Raw genomic sequence first — 15,756 nt, forward strand, 5'->3', positions numbered from 1 at the left:
TTGCTTGTTTCTTTGTAAACAGTTTTATATAAATAAATGATGGTGCTATATTAGATTTTAACCCCAGCCCTTTTATTTAAAATTATAATATATCTATATATATATATAAATATATATATATACATATAATATACTGTATATGTAATATATATATTGCAGCATTATTTGAAATGCAATTTTTCCTTTTACAAAAATCTCAGATCCTGACCTGACCTCGTCTTTAATAAATCACAGTATATCTGATGTCAGTTCTGCAGTAGGCCCATCCCATAGAAGCAGAATGCGTTATTTAGCAGCAACGACAAACTGTTTTAAATACACAAAGACAAATAAAAATAATTTACAATGACAATACTCCGTGTTTGGCTGAACAGTTTATTGTAGTCCAAGTTCTCAGTTAATTGGAGACACCATTTCATCAAGACATACATTTATTTGCATAAATAAACACAATATTTACAATAGTATCTTCAGCTTTAAAGAATTTCAAAGTCTGTAACTCCAGAGCCCCACAACAATCCTCAAAACACCCAAATTAACGTTGCAGTTTTATGAATGCAAGATTACCAGAATTTCACTGAAATTCCACAATGATGTAAAACAAATATTACAAAGCAATTCACGAACATGTACGACAGCAGAACACACAGAGAAAATGAGCTGCTGCAAACAAGTGTGTCCACTATTGAGTTTGTCAATCCTGTCATGACATTTGCAAGCAGGAAAAACAACAACTGATTCCTGCTGACAGCTTGAATGAGACAACGTCTTTCGATCTCAGCTGTCTTTTTGTCAGAGAGAGAGTCTGCTTGTTTCTTATGCGGATTCCACGACGAGGGTACAAGGTGACAGCCTGATGTTCTTTTCAAAAACAATAAAGCCATATCAGCAATACCAAGACAGAACAAAAAAAACAAAGACTGAGCAACACTCCAGAGGCCGAAAGGTAAGTTAGCTAAGCGGCGAGACACTGGCTCCACGAGGGTCTTACATGTGTACAAAGCAGTGTACAGGACAACACTTCCCAACAACAGGTTAAAAAGTGTTTTGAGCCACTGTCTAACATGGGATCTTGGTTGCATCACATAGAATCCCACCTGAACTCCTGCCATGTAGATGGCTACATAGCCCACTACAGAGAATATGCCCTCCTTGTTAGCGTGCAGAAAGCTCCTTTCTCTGTCATTGTTGTGGATAATGAAAGCCTTCAGCCCTGATGTCTCCAGAGTGAACTGATAAAATCCGCTGATCAGAAGGGCAATGACCCACGACCGACTGGCTGGTAAAAAGGCCAAAAGCACAGAAGCCACAACTCTGACGATGGCTAGTGTGAAGAAAAAATTCCAGTGGACGCCGTATTCTGTCACATGCTCGGGGTAGCCAGACATTTTGAGGCTCACTAGCCTTCCCATACCAAGAACAACCAGGGGCCAGACAGCCAGGAGCTGCTTGGCGATGTGATTCACCTTGGAGCCCGAGATGTTCTTCCCCCGTGCCTCTGGACAGACCAGGGCATTTGCAAAGATATACGCTCCAACGCCAAAGTCCATAACCCCTGTCCCATAGGTTTCAGTTTTAGCATATCGCCTTGGGAAGATACTAAAGTCCACGGCAAGAATGCTGATGGCCGTTTTCACATTCACAAACACTCGAAAGATAGTCACGAAGGGAAGCTGGTCAAATTGAACGTGACTCTGAAGGAAGGCGTTGACCGTGTTCTGTGTGTGCCGAGCAAAACGATGACTGTTGGCACGATAGATATAGCAAAACACACACGCCGAAACAAAGGCCAGGCTTAGGATGACCTGGTGGAAAACGGTGCTCAGAACGGTGCATGACAGGACGAGGGGAAGGATAAGCACGCAGAAGTCGAGAAGCAGGTGTGAAATCAGTGGAAGTGGCAGCGGAAGAGTCCCCCTGGCCTGATGATACAGGGTCAGAATCAGTCCTCTGCTGATGAGGCACAGCGGAGTGAGAAATGAGCCCAGGGCCACCTCCTGCAGACTGGTCCCATTGAGATTACTGACAAACGCTTCCTTCAGGTCCCTCTGAGACATGGCCTGCGAACATTCAAATGCAAATTATTATAACATGAGAGGAACATGACTGTGTTTAAGGACAAGTAAATATGAACAGTTTCATCAGACACTAGGAAACTGAACAATGGCAGCACAATGAATTTACATCCCTAATGTTATTTGCACTATTTCTGAGTTAGAGGTAAAGCAAGTGTCCCCTACTTGCTTCAATTATTCAACTCTTGATGGGCTAACTTTCAGCTCAAGCTAAAAACGAAAGCTAAACGCTAAAGCTTTGATTGTAACGTTAGTTGTTTTTAGATGGTTAAACAGGGTAATTTTTCACTTTCTCAGACAGTTAACTAGCACCGACCACGAGACATGGTCATAGTTCTCAATCTATTCTGCGACGGTTAATACGTGAGCAAAGTATTTCAGTGTAGTAAACTGTACTTACTGCAGATGCGTCTGTTAGGCGTCGGAAATGAAGGTTCACAAAATACCTGTTTCACAGCATACCTATTTACAGTTGCTCGACGTGCCCGTCCCTGATGCTCACCTGCAGTACGTTGACAAGTACAATACTTCCGCATTCGGCCTCATGACGCATTCAGGACCACTCGGATTTCTGGAAACTTCCAACCTAACCAGGACTTGAGTTTCAAGCATAAAACATTGATGAAAAAAATAGTCTCCCCTGAAAGACAGTACTACTGTATTATACAAACCTTAAGATAATATATCATGATTATGACGTCCAAAGAGCTCTGGCTTAGTGTATATATATCCAGGCAACTGATACATGATGGCCATTAATGTTAGTCCCGCCTTTTAGATACACTGAAGGAAAACTGCATTGAAATTGAAAAATATGAAGTCCTAATTTTAAGTCATATTAAGTGACATTGAAAGGTATGTCCTAAAGTTATAAAATTTAAAAGTGAAGGTAATTGAAGGAAAACCTTACCCGTGTAATTATGAGCCAACGTTGGACAGCTGGGCCCTGAAGTGTCGGGAAGAGGGCGGGAATAAGTGTAAAGTTGGGAGTTTTGGAAGTCGTCGGAAGGGCAGACACGGTTGTCCCTCAGGAATTTATGACAGTAATGGAAAATATTGAGGCTCAGTACTGCAGTATAGAACAACTCAACAACGTATCGTAATTAGAATATAGCTAGGTAGTTCCTATCAAGGTTTTAGGTTAACTTTTAAGACAGACATCAAAGGTAACCGTAAAATCAATGAGTTCAGCCGACAACGGACGCATCGTTAGACCAGGGCTCAGCAATGGAGGGGGAACGGTAAGGACCCGGGGAAGACCCGTCCACACTCATCAATTGGTGGTGTGTAGAGGTCTTCCTTTTCGGTTTAGAACATGTAAAAGTCAACGATAAGTTAACTTGACCTGGAGTAATTTTACCGTTATCAATACGGGACGTTACCGCTTTCCACTTTCGATTGGTTGGTTCGTATTCAAACTATTTTGTAAAATGTTTTTATGGATCTGTGAATAATACCGTAATTTAACATACAATGCTGCGCCAGATGAAAATGTAGTTGGTCCCCGTGCGTGGAGTAAATGCTAAATGATACATTTAGTGGCTTAATTTGGCAACGTTTTTCTACCTCTCTTTACACGCGCACACACACACAGAGAAACGTGACTGAAGTCAAATAGTTGTGGACCACTTTTAAATGCTGTCGAAGCAGAAGTTATTGTCAATAAATTGCAGCACATAGAAACTTGTCTCACACGCTTGTTGCTAGTCTGCGAGTATATAAACTGCATTCACTAAATTGCCAGATTTTTGACTGGGGTTTGGTGTGAGAACAGCAGAACAGGACGAGGGTCACTCAAACAAGTGTATCAAAACTTGAGAAACCACTCTGTGTTAGATATGTAAATTGAATGTGTTGTATACTCTGATATTACTTGTGTTGCATTAGGTATTGAATGAATTACATTAAGACTATTTACACAGTTTAAAATAGCCCTGCTGTACGATGGGATGTAGGCTACCTTCTATTGGATTAAATCTGTTTGCACAAATGTAGTACCTGATGACAGTTGCAGGTCATGTGACCGTGGCAGGATAAAGCAGACTTCCATTTGTCAGTCTGAAGTGATTGTGACTGAATGAATTACACATGACACATTGACCAAGGTGGCTCTGAGCTAATATACATGTAGCAGTTGCCCCTGTAAGACTTCGTGCTGTTGATGAAAATATCAGCATGTGATGGAAGACTGCATCTTCTGTATGATGATTGACAGCTCTCTCAGTCGAGGGTAAAAACATGAACATTTAAGTGCATAGAGGCGGCATATTTGTAAGCACTTCATAGCTCAGGAAGGTTTGTCAGATTGTATGGACCCACAGAATGTTTGTCATTGTGATGCACAAAATGAGATCTATTTTGCTGTACTGTTAAGTGTGTGGAGCTCAGAAATGTATCATGATTTCAACAAAAAACAAAATACAACCTTCGCAATCAGACTTGACGTCATGATGACATCGGAGGTTTTGGCCACAGCTGTCTGGTTTGTTATGTTGTGCCCTAGATTGTGGGACTATCAAATGCATTAATGCAATATGCATAAAAACACTTGTTAAGAAATTAAAATATATATATATATATTTATGTTTTATAATATAATCATTTACTATCACCATGGGCATTTACTCTGCATGACTTACAAGGTGTAAGTTCATATTTGAAACGTTAATATCACGTTTTGCCTCATTCACATAGGTGAAAGGATTCATCCAGAAAGTCCATTCTGCTCCCTCGTCCCTAAATGATTCGCTGGAGGGAGAAATCCAGGCCTTCCTCATTGATGAAGACCAGCTCCACACTTACGACGACCTCACCAAAGTCAACCCGGTGACCCCGTCAACAGGTAAGTCTTTATTTATTGAAACACAGCCAGTGTGACTCTGTGTTTTCCAGCTCATGTCACCTTGGATTGAAGCATTTGCTGTGTATTGTTTAACCAACATCAAGATCAAACCTGCGGGGTCATGATGAAGTAAAATAAGAATGCATGAATCATTGCAGTGTACACAATGAGAGGGATCAGGTTTCACTCAGGAGAGTGAACCAAGGGCATGAACTACTTGCTTCATGCATCCACAAAACACCAATTCTTGCATTCCGTATACTTGTATAATACAGTAGGGCTGTATTATACCAGTATACAGTACAAGTAGATATGAAGCATCATATCTTTAAGAGTCTATGTACAACATTTTTTGATCAGTCATTTTACTCCGTTGTTTGCCTTGACATAAAAATGCAGTGTCATTGGCATTAGGTAAAAAAAGATATCGGTGGAGATCTTCGTTTATATTTCGAGGTGGTGTTCGTTTCCGCCCAAAGGAGAAAACACAACAGTGCAGCTTCTTAACAGCAGAGGTCAGGGTGTGACAGCATGCAATAGCTGAAGGATCTTGAACTGATCATGCTGCATCTGTTCTATGGATCATGTTATTTTATATAGATGCTGGTTTCTCATGTGGATGAACATATCTTTACCATTTTAATTCTGCTGTCCACTCTGGTGTTGTCTCGTTCCTGCCTCAGGTGGTTATCATCTGTACATTTTGGGTCGTCTGTTTTTTCCTGTTAATGTCTAATGATGTTTAACATTCTCCTCCGTTAGTGCTGAAATGCCTGCAGGCCAGGTACAGCGTGAAGGTGTTTTACACCCATGCTGGCTGCACCTTGGTGGCTCTAAACCCCTTTCAGCCAATCCCAGACCTCTACTCTCTGGATGTGATGAAGGAGTATCACGGCGCTCCTCGGCCTCAGGTATTTACAAAGCAACAACTGTAACTTACGCATGTGTCTCTATAGAGCTTTTTAATGATGGTGGGGAAGATGGATTGTGGTGGATGCAGGGGTGTGGAGGGTGGGTGTGGGTGCATTGTTGGACTTTGGCTTCTTCAGAGGGCTCCCGGGACTTCCAGGAATAAGTCATGCACCAATGCAGACCTTCAAAAATGACCCAATTGGTACGAGTGAGTCAACAAGTCAGCATCGAGCAATGTTTCATCAGAATGTCTGATTTATACCAACTTTTCAGAGATTAAAAGAGCAAAAAAACAAAAACCCTGCTGTTTTGTGGTCGAACATGAATCCTCCTGTTCTTCGTCTGCTTCCTTTTATTTCAGGAACAACTTCAAAGTCAAACTCTAAAAATGACCAGTGTCTTAATAAGTGTTTTTTTTTTGCCAACAGGAGTTCAAACCACATATCTTTATTGTGGCAGAAGAAGCCTACAGGAATGTTCAGGGCCAGCTGGAGCCGGTGAACCAATCCCTGGTGGTCAGCGGTGAAAGCGGTGCAGGAAAGGTAAACCGACACATTAAGGAATGAACGTAACCTTTGACGGTATATAGACTAGGCTGATTATTCATTTAGAAGTCTTGGAGTGACTCGTGCTCTGAAAAATATGACAGTGTATCGTTCGTCAACTATTTTGATTCGGGATTAATCACGTAAGTCATGTTTCCTGTTGCCTCTCAGGACCTGCAGGTCAACAAACAATTTGAAGTTGGGCTCTGGGAATGACTCTGCGACGGCTGTAAACTGGGTCACAGGATCAGTAGAAACACGCTTCAGTGGACTTTTGATTTGTTTCCTTACAGACGTGGACGTCTCGTTGCCTGATGAAATACTACGCCACCGTGGCGGCTTCCTCCTCCGTGGTGAAGAGTCAGGACACAGTGGAGAGGATAGAGAAGAGGGTTCTGGATTCCAACCCCATCATGGAAGCTTTCGGTGAGATAACTGATGATCGCTGGTTTCTCGTTACTGTGAAAACAACCACAGCGGACACTGACTGAGTCAACACTTTACCCTCCATGTAGGCAACGCCTGTACGCTACGGAACAACAACAGCAGTCGCTTCGGAAAGTACATCCAGCTCCAGCTAGACAGGTACTCACAACGGATCACTGCCGCACTCTCTTCATCACGTGAGATGGAGTCAGTACAAGCTGTTGGTGGGTTTGACGTGTTGTTTTTCCATGAAGGTGTCAGCTGTTAGTGGGGGCGTCTGTGCAAACCTACTTGCTGGAGAAGACCAGGGTGGCCTGCCAACTGGCTAACGAGAGGAACTTCCACATCTTCTACCAGGTGAGTTAACGGGGCGGCACTCGTCCTATTTTGGTTTAGCGTGGACACTTTCACGTATGCAGATGCTGAGTGTTTTTGTTTTTCAGATGATGAAAGGGTCCACAGAGGAGCAGAGGAAGGAGTGGAAGATGCCACGCAGGCAACGTTTTGTGTGGCTGCCAAATGCTGAAAAAACTGTTGAGGGTTCGGTCTTTAATTTTTACGTGTATGAAGGAATGTTTGTCTTTTTATTCTATACATTTATGTGATTCTCACAAGTACCTTCTCCTCACGTGTTGTTTTTATAGAGGATTGTTTTCATGAGACTGTGGAGGCAATGGTTCATCTGGGCGTTAATGCAGAAAGGCAGAGACAAATATTCAGGGTAAGGTACTCGTCATCGGAAACATTTATATTCAACCCCCTCTATTTAGCATTTATAAACGCTATACAAACATTTAATGAATTAACAAACCCTAATGTAGTTCTGAGTAGGTTAAAGGACCTTATGAAGTCTACAATTATAACTTCTCCTGTGAAGACATATTTTATATTAGTACAACTGTTTCACTGTATCGTCATTCGTTATGTTTATGCTCCAGCATCCAGCTGTTTGTGCACACAGGACGAGTTTCAGTTTACAAATACATTAATAACTTCTATCTGTTTACAACTAAGTTGTAGTTATGGATGGGCGATATGGCCAAATTCTTCTATCAAGATGTAGGTAATTTCATATCTCTAACGAGATACATCATGATGTATCTCGTTATCACGTGTATAGCATGTTTTCTGGTAAGTCAATAGATGAAATGACCATATGGTTTTGTATACCCTTGTGTGAATTACATACTTTCTTTAAAAAGGTAGTTCAAATACGAATTCATTTACTGAGTATTATTTTATTCTGAACTTTTGTGCCATATAAACATAACAGTTTCACTTGAAATTATGGAGAAAAACATTATTTATTTAATGTTTATATACTGCTTATGAATGCTAAATATTGGGGTTAAAGTAAAGTGTTACGGTAAGCACAGAATATACTTGTCTTATTCTATTTGTTGCGTCACAGATACTAGCGGGGATTCTGCAGTTGGGGAATGTGAATTTCTCCTCTTCAGCGGATGAATCACAACCTTGTCACCTCGACGAGCAGTCCAAAGGTATTGGATTAGATTTAGTTTGAGATATTTAATCAACTCACTTCCAGTTATTGAGTACAGAATGCTGCCCAAAGAGATTTTATTTTTAAAGAAACAAAGAATAAATCCCCTTCCACTCCCGTCTGTTGTTTCAGACTTTTCGCAGAGGGCTGCTGAGCTGCTGTGCGTCTCGGCTGAGGAGCTCCAGATGTGTTTGAGAGTGAGGACGCTGAAGGCGGGGAAGCAGAGCGTGCTGAAGCCCTGTTCTCAGGCCGAGTGCAGCGTGAGGAGAGACTGCCTGGCCAAGGCCGTCTACGCCCAGTAAGAATGAGGGTGTGATCGAGTGGAACAGCCGTGTGATGATATTATGTGAAGAGGGCGGGTCCGTGCTGGAGCTTGTTCTTGTCCTGTGACCAAGACTTTGTCCACAAACACTCAAATGTGAAACCATCATGCCCCTTTGTTTACAATCAACAGAGACATGTCTGTAAATCACTCTTTCTATTTACATTCTGTCTATTTTTTGGAAAAGGAGTAAGAGTTTGAGTCTTTCTTTTCTAACAGATTATTCGATTGGCTGGTTACATTCATCAACAACAGCATATGTGCAGCCAAATCCACGTGGTGCAACTTCATAGGTAAAGACATTATCACCTTTTAATTTGTTGAATATGAATACATATCTATTTGTAATTTATTTTCCCAAAGTTTCTTCTCATAAGCTCACACATTGCTCTCCTCTCTGTGATCTCCAGGAGTTCTAGATGTGTACGGGTTTGAATGTTTCCAGATCAATAACCTGGAGCAGCTGTGCATCAACTACGCCAACGAGAAGCTGCAGCAGCACTTTGTGGCTCATTACCTCAGAGCTCAGCAGGTACCACGTCCATCACTTTTCCATGCAGAGATCTCGCGAGAGCCGTAGTCTGTCTGCTTGATGTGTTGATGCGCAGGCCTCGGCCGTTCAGGAGGCTTCACGAAAGCTCTGTTGATCGTGAACAGAACTTGTCGCGGCTTGTGTAATGCGCAGAAAATATTTTGTACTTGAATATTGATGTTTATCTGTGCTTCTCCCAGGAGGAATATGTGTCGGAGGGGTTGGAGTGGTCTTTTGTCAAATACCAAGACAACCAGAGGTGTCTGGATCTTCTGGAGGGAAGTCCTGTCGGTGTGTTTTCTCTTCTTAATGAGGTATGATGGTATGCTGTTTTTTTTAATGATCAATTCTTTCATAACCCGCATACCCAAAAGCAAACAAAACAGCACACAATAATAATGGTAAAACGAAACAATACTAATTAGTGTATATATATAGTTTTAAAAGAGACATTTTACATTTTTATTTTTTACATTGAAGACTTGTAATCATCCCCGAATGCTTTTAACCCCTTGCTTTCCATGCATTCATTTGTCTGGTTTAGTCCGAACATTGACTTAATAGTGAATCTATGTATCCTTAGTAAGTGCAGGTTAACCACTGTTTACATACCTGTCCTGTAGGAGAGTCGTCTTAACCGAGTCTCGGACGCAAACACACTCCGGGTTCGTCTGGAGAAGGAGCTCTGTGTTCACGCCAACATCAGCTGGGACAAGTTCAGCAAGGTGCCACACTTCACTGTGGCCCATTACGCCAGCAAAGTCAACTACCAGATCCAGGGGATGGTGGAGAAAAACAAGGTGTGTGTGCTGTAGAAATTAACTTTTTAATTTAGAAAGTTCCCCCACATATTCATCCACTCATCTCCTGCTGGATGCTGTGTTTTAGGACCCGGTGCCACCAGAGCTCACCGAACTGCTTCAGAAGTCTGACAACCCCCTGCTTCACCAGATCTTCGCCGATAAGGAAACCAAGAACCAGACTACCAAGGGGCTCAGTAAAGTCACCGTGGTCTCCAAGTTCAAGGTGGGAGTCAACTAAAGCCTTTGTCACCAGGGTCACATGAGCTAGATGGGGCTTGTAGATTTCCCCCTGGGTCGGTCTAGTCATGGCTCTGATTATTGTGTGACTGCAGAACTCTCTGGAGAGCCTGATGAAGATCCTCCACACCACAACTCCTCACTACACTCGCTGCATCAAACCCAACCCAGACTGTAAGCCACTGACCTTCAAAAAGGAGGAGGTAGGTGCTGTTGTTGTCTTTCATTCAATGCTTTCTCTTCTCCCTGAAGGGAACGGGTTTGATGGTTATTTCATGTCTACTCTCAGGTTATCATGCAGCTGGAGGCCTGTGGGATCGTGGAGACTATTCATATTAGTGCTGCTGGCTTTCCAATCAGGTGAAACAATGTTTCTTTGGTAACTTTGAATCTCAAAGAGATAAAGTGGGGTTGTATGAGTTACTTATCCATAGTCTGTGTATTTAACAACCATCCACTCTGCTGCTGTAATCCTGCAACTTTCCCGGCTGTGAGACTAATAACGGATTATCTTATCTAACCTACAGTAGATGGCCAGTTTGGAGAAGCAGACAGGAGTAACAGCACGGCTATATACAGCAGAGCTATATACTGCTGTGGACAGGAGCAGCAGCAAAACATATTTTAGCCAAGTAAAACAATGTTAGTTTAAGTGTACACTATAACTAGAATAACTGTACTGTTATCTTTTCATCAGAAAGCACTTTCCTTTCTGAAGCCATTCTTTTCCTCTATGCTCCTTTTAAAGCCACAAGACTCCTTTGACATAAAGGATGGATGGAATAAGAGAGTACAGATGGATGGAATAAGAGAGTACAGATGGATGGAATAAGAGAGTACAGATGGATGGAATAAGAGAGTACAGATGGATGGAATAAGAGAGTACAGATGGATGGAATAAGAGAGTACAGATGGATGGAATAAGGGTACAGATGGATGGAATAAGAGAGTATAGATGGATGGAATAAGAGAGTACAGATGGATGGAATAAGAGAGTACAGATGGATGGAATAAGGGTACAGATGGATGGAATAAGAGAGTACAGATGGATGGAATAAGAGAGTATAGATGGATGGAATAAGAGAGTACAGATGGATGGAATAAGGGTACAGATGGATGGAATAAGAGAGTATAGATGGATGGAATAAGAGAGTACAGATGGATGGAATGGCTTCAGGTCCCCGTACTCCTGTCTGTTTCTCCAAACTGGGGGCGTGCTGATCGCCATTTAATAAGTTAATACACTGCTCAAGTAACTCATACGAGCCCACCTTAAAAAATCCGAACTATCCTTTTAATGTGTTGCTTTGTTTTTCTTGGATTTTGGTTGACTTGTCGCTTCTGTTGGACAGAATTCCTTTCAAAAGCTTCATGCAACGCTACGGACTGATTGCAAAATATTCGATTTTCCAGTCAGGGAGTGTTGGTAAGTTTCAGTTTGTTGTCGGGTTCAATTTAAGGTGATTTTTGGCATGTTCACTGTTGATAAAGAGTGATTTTATTTCCTCCTTTTTAGGTCTGCTGATTTATTCCCCTTTTCCTTCATTAGCCCTCTTAGTGAACGTGACCCTCAGTTCTCTACTCTGCTGGGGACTTTTCCATTTGGTGTATAAAAACAAGACTTTCTAACAAAATGTGCAACTTCTTATGAACTTTCCAGGTAAATGCGTGAACCTCTGACTTTTCAGAGCTTGCTTTGTATGTTTCGTGTTTCTTCACTCATTCCTGATCAATGCATGCTTGGACTTAAATTCCTCTTTAACATGCTATTCAGCTGCTTTTTAGCCATGCTAGCAGCATCGCTCTATGGATGGCATTGTTGGTCTGTCTGCCAGTCAGTCAGTGTGTCTGCCTGTATGTTCCAGACTGGAATATGTCAACTTTTGGATGGATTGCAAATATTTTGTCCAGACATTAATGTTCCACAGAGGACCTATTTGACTGACTTGGGTGATCCTCTAGCACCACCCTGATGCTTACATTTGAGGATTTTTGTGAAGTCTTTAATGGATTGCCATACAATTTGGTACACCACGAGATCAAATACTTTGGTTTATGACCAAATACCTGCAAAACTAATAACACTCCCATCAGCCTCGGCTGTATTTTGTGTTTAATGCAAATTAGCAAACGTTAGCATGCTGAACTGAGAAGGTGAGCATGGTAAACACTATGCCTGCTGAACATCTGCTTGTTAACATCGTTGTTAGCGTTTAGCTCAGAGTACTGCCTTGTTCAGCCTCTAGCACGGCTGTACACTATCAAGTCTTGTTGCATGAATTTTCAAAGAACCCGCTCACTAAACCTGAATCAGGTTTGAAGGATTCTTTGAATTCAGACCAGAGTAATCGCATCGGAATCGGTGCTGTTGATTCTGATGGATTCCTCTGTGCTCTCTCACGCTGAACCAGTTTTTACCTCACTGACTGAATCCTAAAGTGGTGAAAGTGAATCTCTGGACAGTTGTGTGCTGCTCTGCCCTTAACTTGAATAATGTCTCTAGTGCTTCACTCTGATTCTAATGTCCCTCTCAGATGCAGAGGCTGACGGTGGCGACATTCTCCGGCAAGAGGTGGAGAAGCTCCTCGGCGTCGTGCTACAGAACAAGGCCTTTGACCCCTCACACAACCGTGACAGTGAAAAACCCAATGTATGGGTGCACTGCGGAAGGACTAAAGTGTTTCTCACCCAGTTGATGGTCAGTCATGTATACACACAGACATCCTCACGTGATTTAAAGTGTATGTGGAACAGAAATACCTGGGAAGTAATAAGCTAAAGTACTACATATTGCCCAGAATTTATTTTTTCGATCCGGCCGTATCGTTTCAGTTACTTAACAGGCCGTAAAGCAAATAAGGGCTCTGGTCTTTTTTTGGAGTACTGACCTGCCTGACTGTTGTCTCACAGCTAGATTCGCTGGAGGATCAGAGGAAGAAGATCCTGTCTCGGTGTGCCTTCTCCATTCAGTACTGCTGGCTGAGGTACCAGCGACGCAGACGCCGCGTGCGCCAGCACTCTGCTACGCTGATCCAAGCAGGTAAACTCTTAATGCCCTGGCCAGGTACCACTGAGTGGAATCAGTAGAGCTTTGTGGCCTCACTCCTGCTGAGTCCTGCTGGCTTTGACCTCACTGTCTCGCCAACAGGAACCAGCTGGCAGAGTCCGTACACAATGTTTTGCAGGCTGACAGTTAATCCCTTCGAAGGCAGCAGCTCATCTGATTAACTGTTGATGACTGGTGTTCTGAATGGGAGCACATAAACATTTGTCTCCACAATGCAGAGATTACACTTGCAGATTTAATGGCTCGGTCAGAGGTTGAATGTGTTTGATGCCTCCCACAGTGGTGCGGTCGTGGCTGGTCAGGAGGCGGGTCCAGAGACGCAGCAGAGCAGCTGCACTCATCCAGAGCACCTGGAGGAAGTGGAGGGTGAGATTTGTAAAGAATACATATCGCATCTTAGGCTAGCTGCTACATTAGCTGCCGCTTGTTTAACACATCCATATCTCTGACCAGTCGAGTTGCATCATGGGTAATGGCGGCCCGGTCTTTACTGTCCATCGTGAGTCTTACGATGTTATCGGAGAGCTATGCTAAATCTCTCCAGGGACAACAAATAGTCTTAGCAGTAGCAACAGCATTGTTTATCAATGTGCACTGGCCCTGTAAAAAAAAATAAACGTGGAGTTGTTGATTATATGTAAAGTAGTTTTGTTTTTGTGGCAGGCCCTATTGAAATCCTTGGCCGAGGCAGAACTGGATGATGCAAAGGACTTCGTGGAGGAGGACTTGCCAGTGTTGGACTCTGTTATCAGGCAGCGGGGCTCAGTGCAGCTCTCCTCCATCCAGGAGCCCGTCTCCGTGCGAGGGTGGCCCATGGGCCTGGCCCTGGCCTCGGCGCCGTCCATCACCATGTCTCTGACAGCCACAGGCTTCCAGAAGATGGTGTCTGTGATGGCGTCCCTCAACCTGCCCTGCAGGAGAGGGGAGTATAAGGTGAAGCCCAATCAGTACTCGCAGGAGCTAGCCTCCATACGGGCTCAACCCAAGGTGAGGGCACATGGCTCCGCTTAATCTCCCATCAAGTTTTTATCATCTGGTGGATTTTTATCGTCATTTTGAGATTCAACTTTTTTCTTTTTCTTCTCAGGGACCTGTGAAGCTGCACTATCAGCGATCTCCACTTCTCTATGCTGACACGCAACCAGACATGAAGAGCGACGTGACGGGGTTCAACGCAATCCTGCTCGAGAAAACGTTGTAAGCTTTCTCCCTTTGCTGAACAGTAAAGGTGGATTTCATGGACTTGTGTTATTGCAGTGGAGCATCTGCTCTTCCATAACCTGACGGAGGGAACAAACCTGTTTTTTTGTTAAATGTGTTTTAGAAGTCGTCATTTAGTTTTCTTGAAGAATGCCAAATTTATATGCACAGAACGGCAAAACCTGCACCCTGGCATCATCATTATTTTAACCCACCAAAGTTAGGTAAGATAATGTGTCACTGTGCTGTGAACCTGACATCATAAATCATCTGTAGTCACCTTCAGGCTCCAGGGACGAAAAAAAAAATATATCTGATTCAAAATCACAGACCGTAGACTGTCCAGAAACACTGACCTCTGACCTGCCACATCTGAGATGAGACGTATAAATCATTGGAAAGGGGTTTGGGTTATGATGATGTCATTGCAGGACAGAGCCTTTGTCCGTGTTTGGAAAACAGAAATTCATTCAATCATAGCACCTTTTAAAACGGGGGACTGCAGGTTTCCATCTCGTTTTTCTTGGAGCATCTGACTATAGATCAAAGTATTGGGCCTTTTGATGAGTGCCTTTCTTAAAAATCAACACTTGAATCACAAATGGGCTGTTGATAGGCCTATATGTATTTATTTTAGGGTGGTTATCTTGGGTGCAAAAACATCATAGAATCTGCAATAACATCCTACATTTATTTTGAGTGATTTATGTGTGTGTGTGTGGGGGGGGGGGGATTAATTAAGCAAGTATTGCACATATTGCACATTAAAGCCACAGACCTGTTCACATACAGCAACAAGCGGACATGAACGATAAGACGCATCACTTGTGTGAAACAGGGAAAGGATGAACCCAGGTTTATTCAAATTGCTGCTTTTTAGTTGGATAGTTTTTTTTAATATAAACATCTGTAAAATATTTGCCTACGCCACATTGTGTGGATTTTAATCTGCTGCAGTTCAAAGCATTAATGCAAGTACTGTATTACATACCAAAGTCTTTACACTAGTTTTGTAAGTGAGAACTCACGCCATTATAGCCATCAAGTTTTACTATATTTGTAATTTTAATATGCAAAACATCTTCTGCTTTAATTGTTTATGTAACTTAGCATGTTTGTTGACCTAGGTTTTGATCCTATGCATTACCCACAGACGGCTGTTGACTCCTTTCATATCTTCATTTGCTCTTAACCTTTTTCCAGCTTTAGATTCACTCAAATGTCAGTCATGAGTTTCATTTGAAATGTTTATACTATTGTCAGTGATACCATGGGATTCATGTATATCTTG

At 42.5% G+C, this 15,756-nt stretch overlaps 2 protein-coding genes across 2 annotated transcripts; one reads left to right on the forward strand and one right to left on the reverse strand.

The window, feature by feature from the left end:
• Positions 1-489: 489 nt before the first annotated feature.
• Positions 490-2,571, reverse strand: pigw (phosphatidylinositol glycan anchor biosynthesis, class W). The gene is made up of 2 exons (XM_079284143.1): positions 2,476-2,571; positions 490-2,060 (listed from the first exon to the last, which is right to left on the reverse strand). The coding sequence occupies exon 2, from the start codon at positions 2,055-2,057 to the stop codon at positions 564-566; it is 1,494 nt and encodes a 497-aa protein (XP_079140269.1). The 5' UTR covers positions 2,058-2,060; positions 2,476-2,571; the 3' UTR covers positions 490-563.
• Positions 2,572-3,141: 570 nt separating this feature from the next.
• On the forward strand, positions 3,142-15,710 carry myo19 (myosin XIX). Its single transcript, XM_079282949.1, has 24 exons — positions 3,142-3,316; positions 4,770-4,917; positions 5,680-5,828; positions 6,258-6,371; positions 6,668-6,800; positions 6,890-6,959; positions 7,055-7,157; positions 7,244-7,340; positions 7,445-7,521; positions 8,212-8,302; positions 8,437-8,602; positions 8,846-8,919; positions 9,037-9,158; positions 9,359-9,472; positions 9,782-9,958; positions 10,047-10,184; positions 10,294-10,401; positions 10,488-10,558; positions 11,551-11,624; positions 12,733-12,896; positions 13,109-13,238; positions 13,546-13,631; positions 13,929-14,252; positions 14,353-15,710. The coding sequence occupies exons 1-24, from the start codon at positions 3,257-3,259 to the stop codon at positions 14,464-14,466; spliced, it is 2,904 nt and encodes a 967-aa protein (XP_079139075.1). The 5' UTR covers positions 3,142-3,256; the 3' UTR covers positions 14,467-15,710.
• Positions 15,711-15,756: the final 46 nt, after the last annotated feature.

The sequence above is a fragment of the Melanostigma gelatinosum genome (genome assembly GCF_949748355.1).
Source record: "Melanostigma gelatinosum genome assembly, chromosome: 14".
Taxonomy (NCBI): Eukaryota; Metazoa; Chordata; class Actinopteri; order Perciformes; family Zoarcidae; genus Melanostigma; species Melanostigma gelatinosum.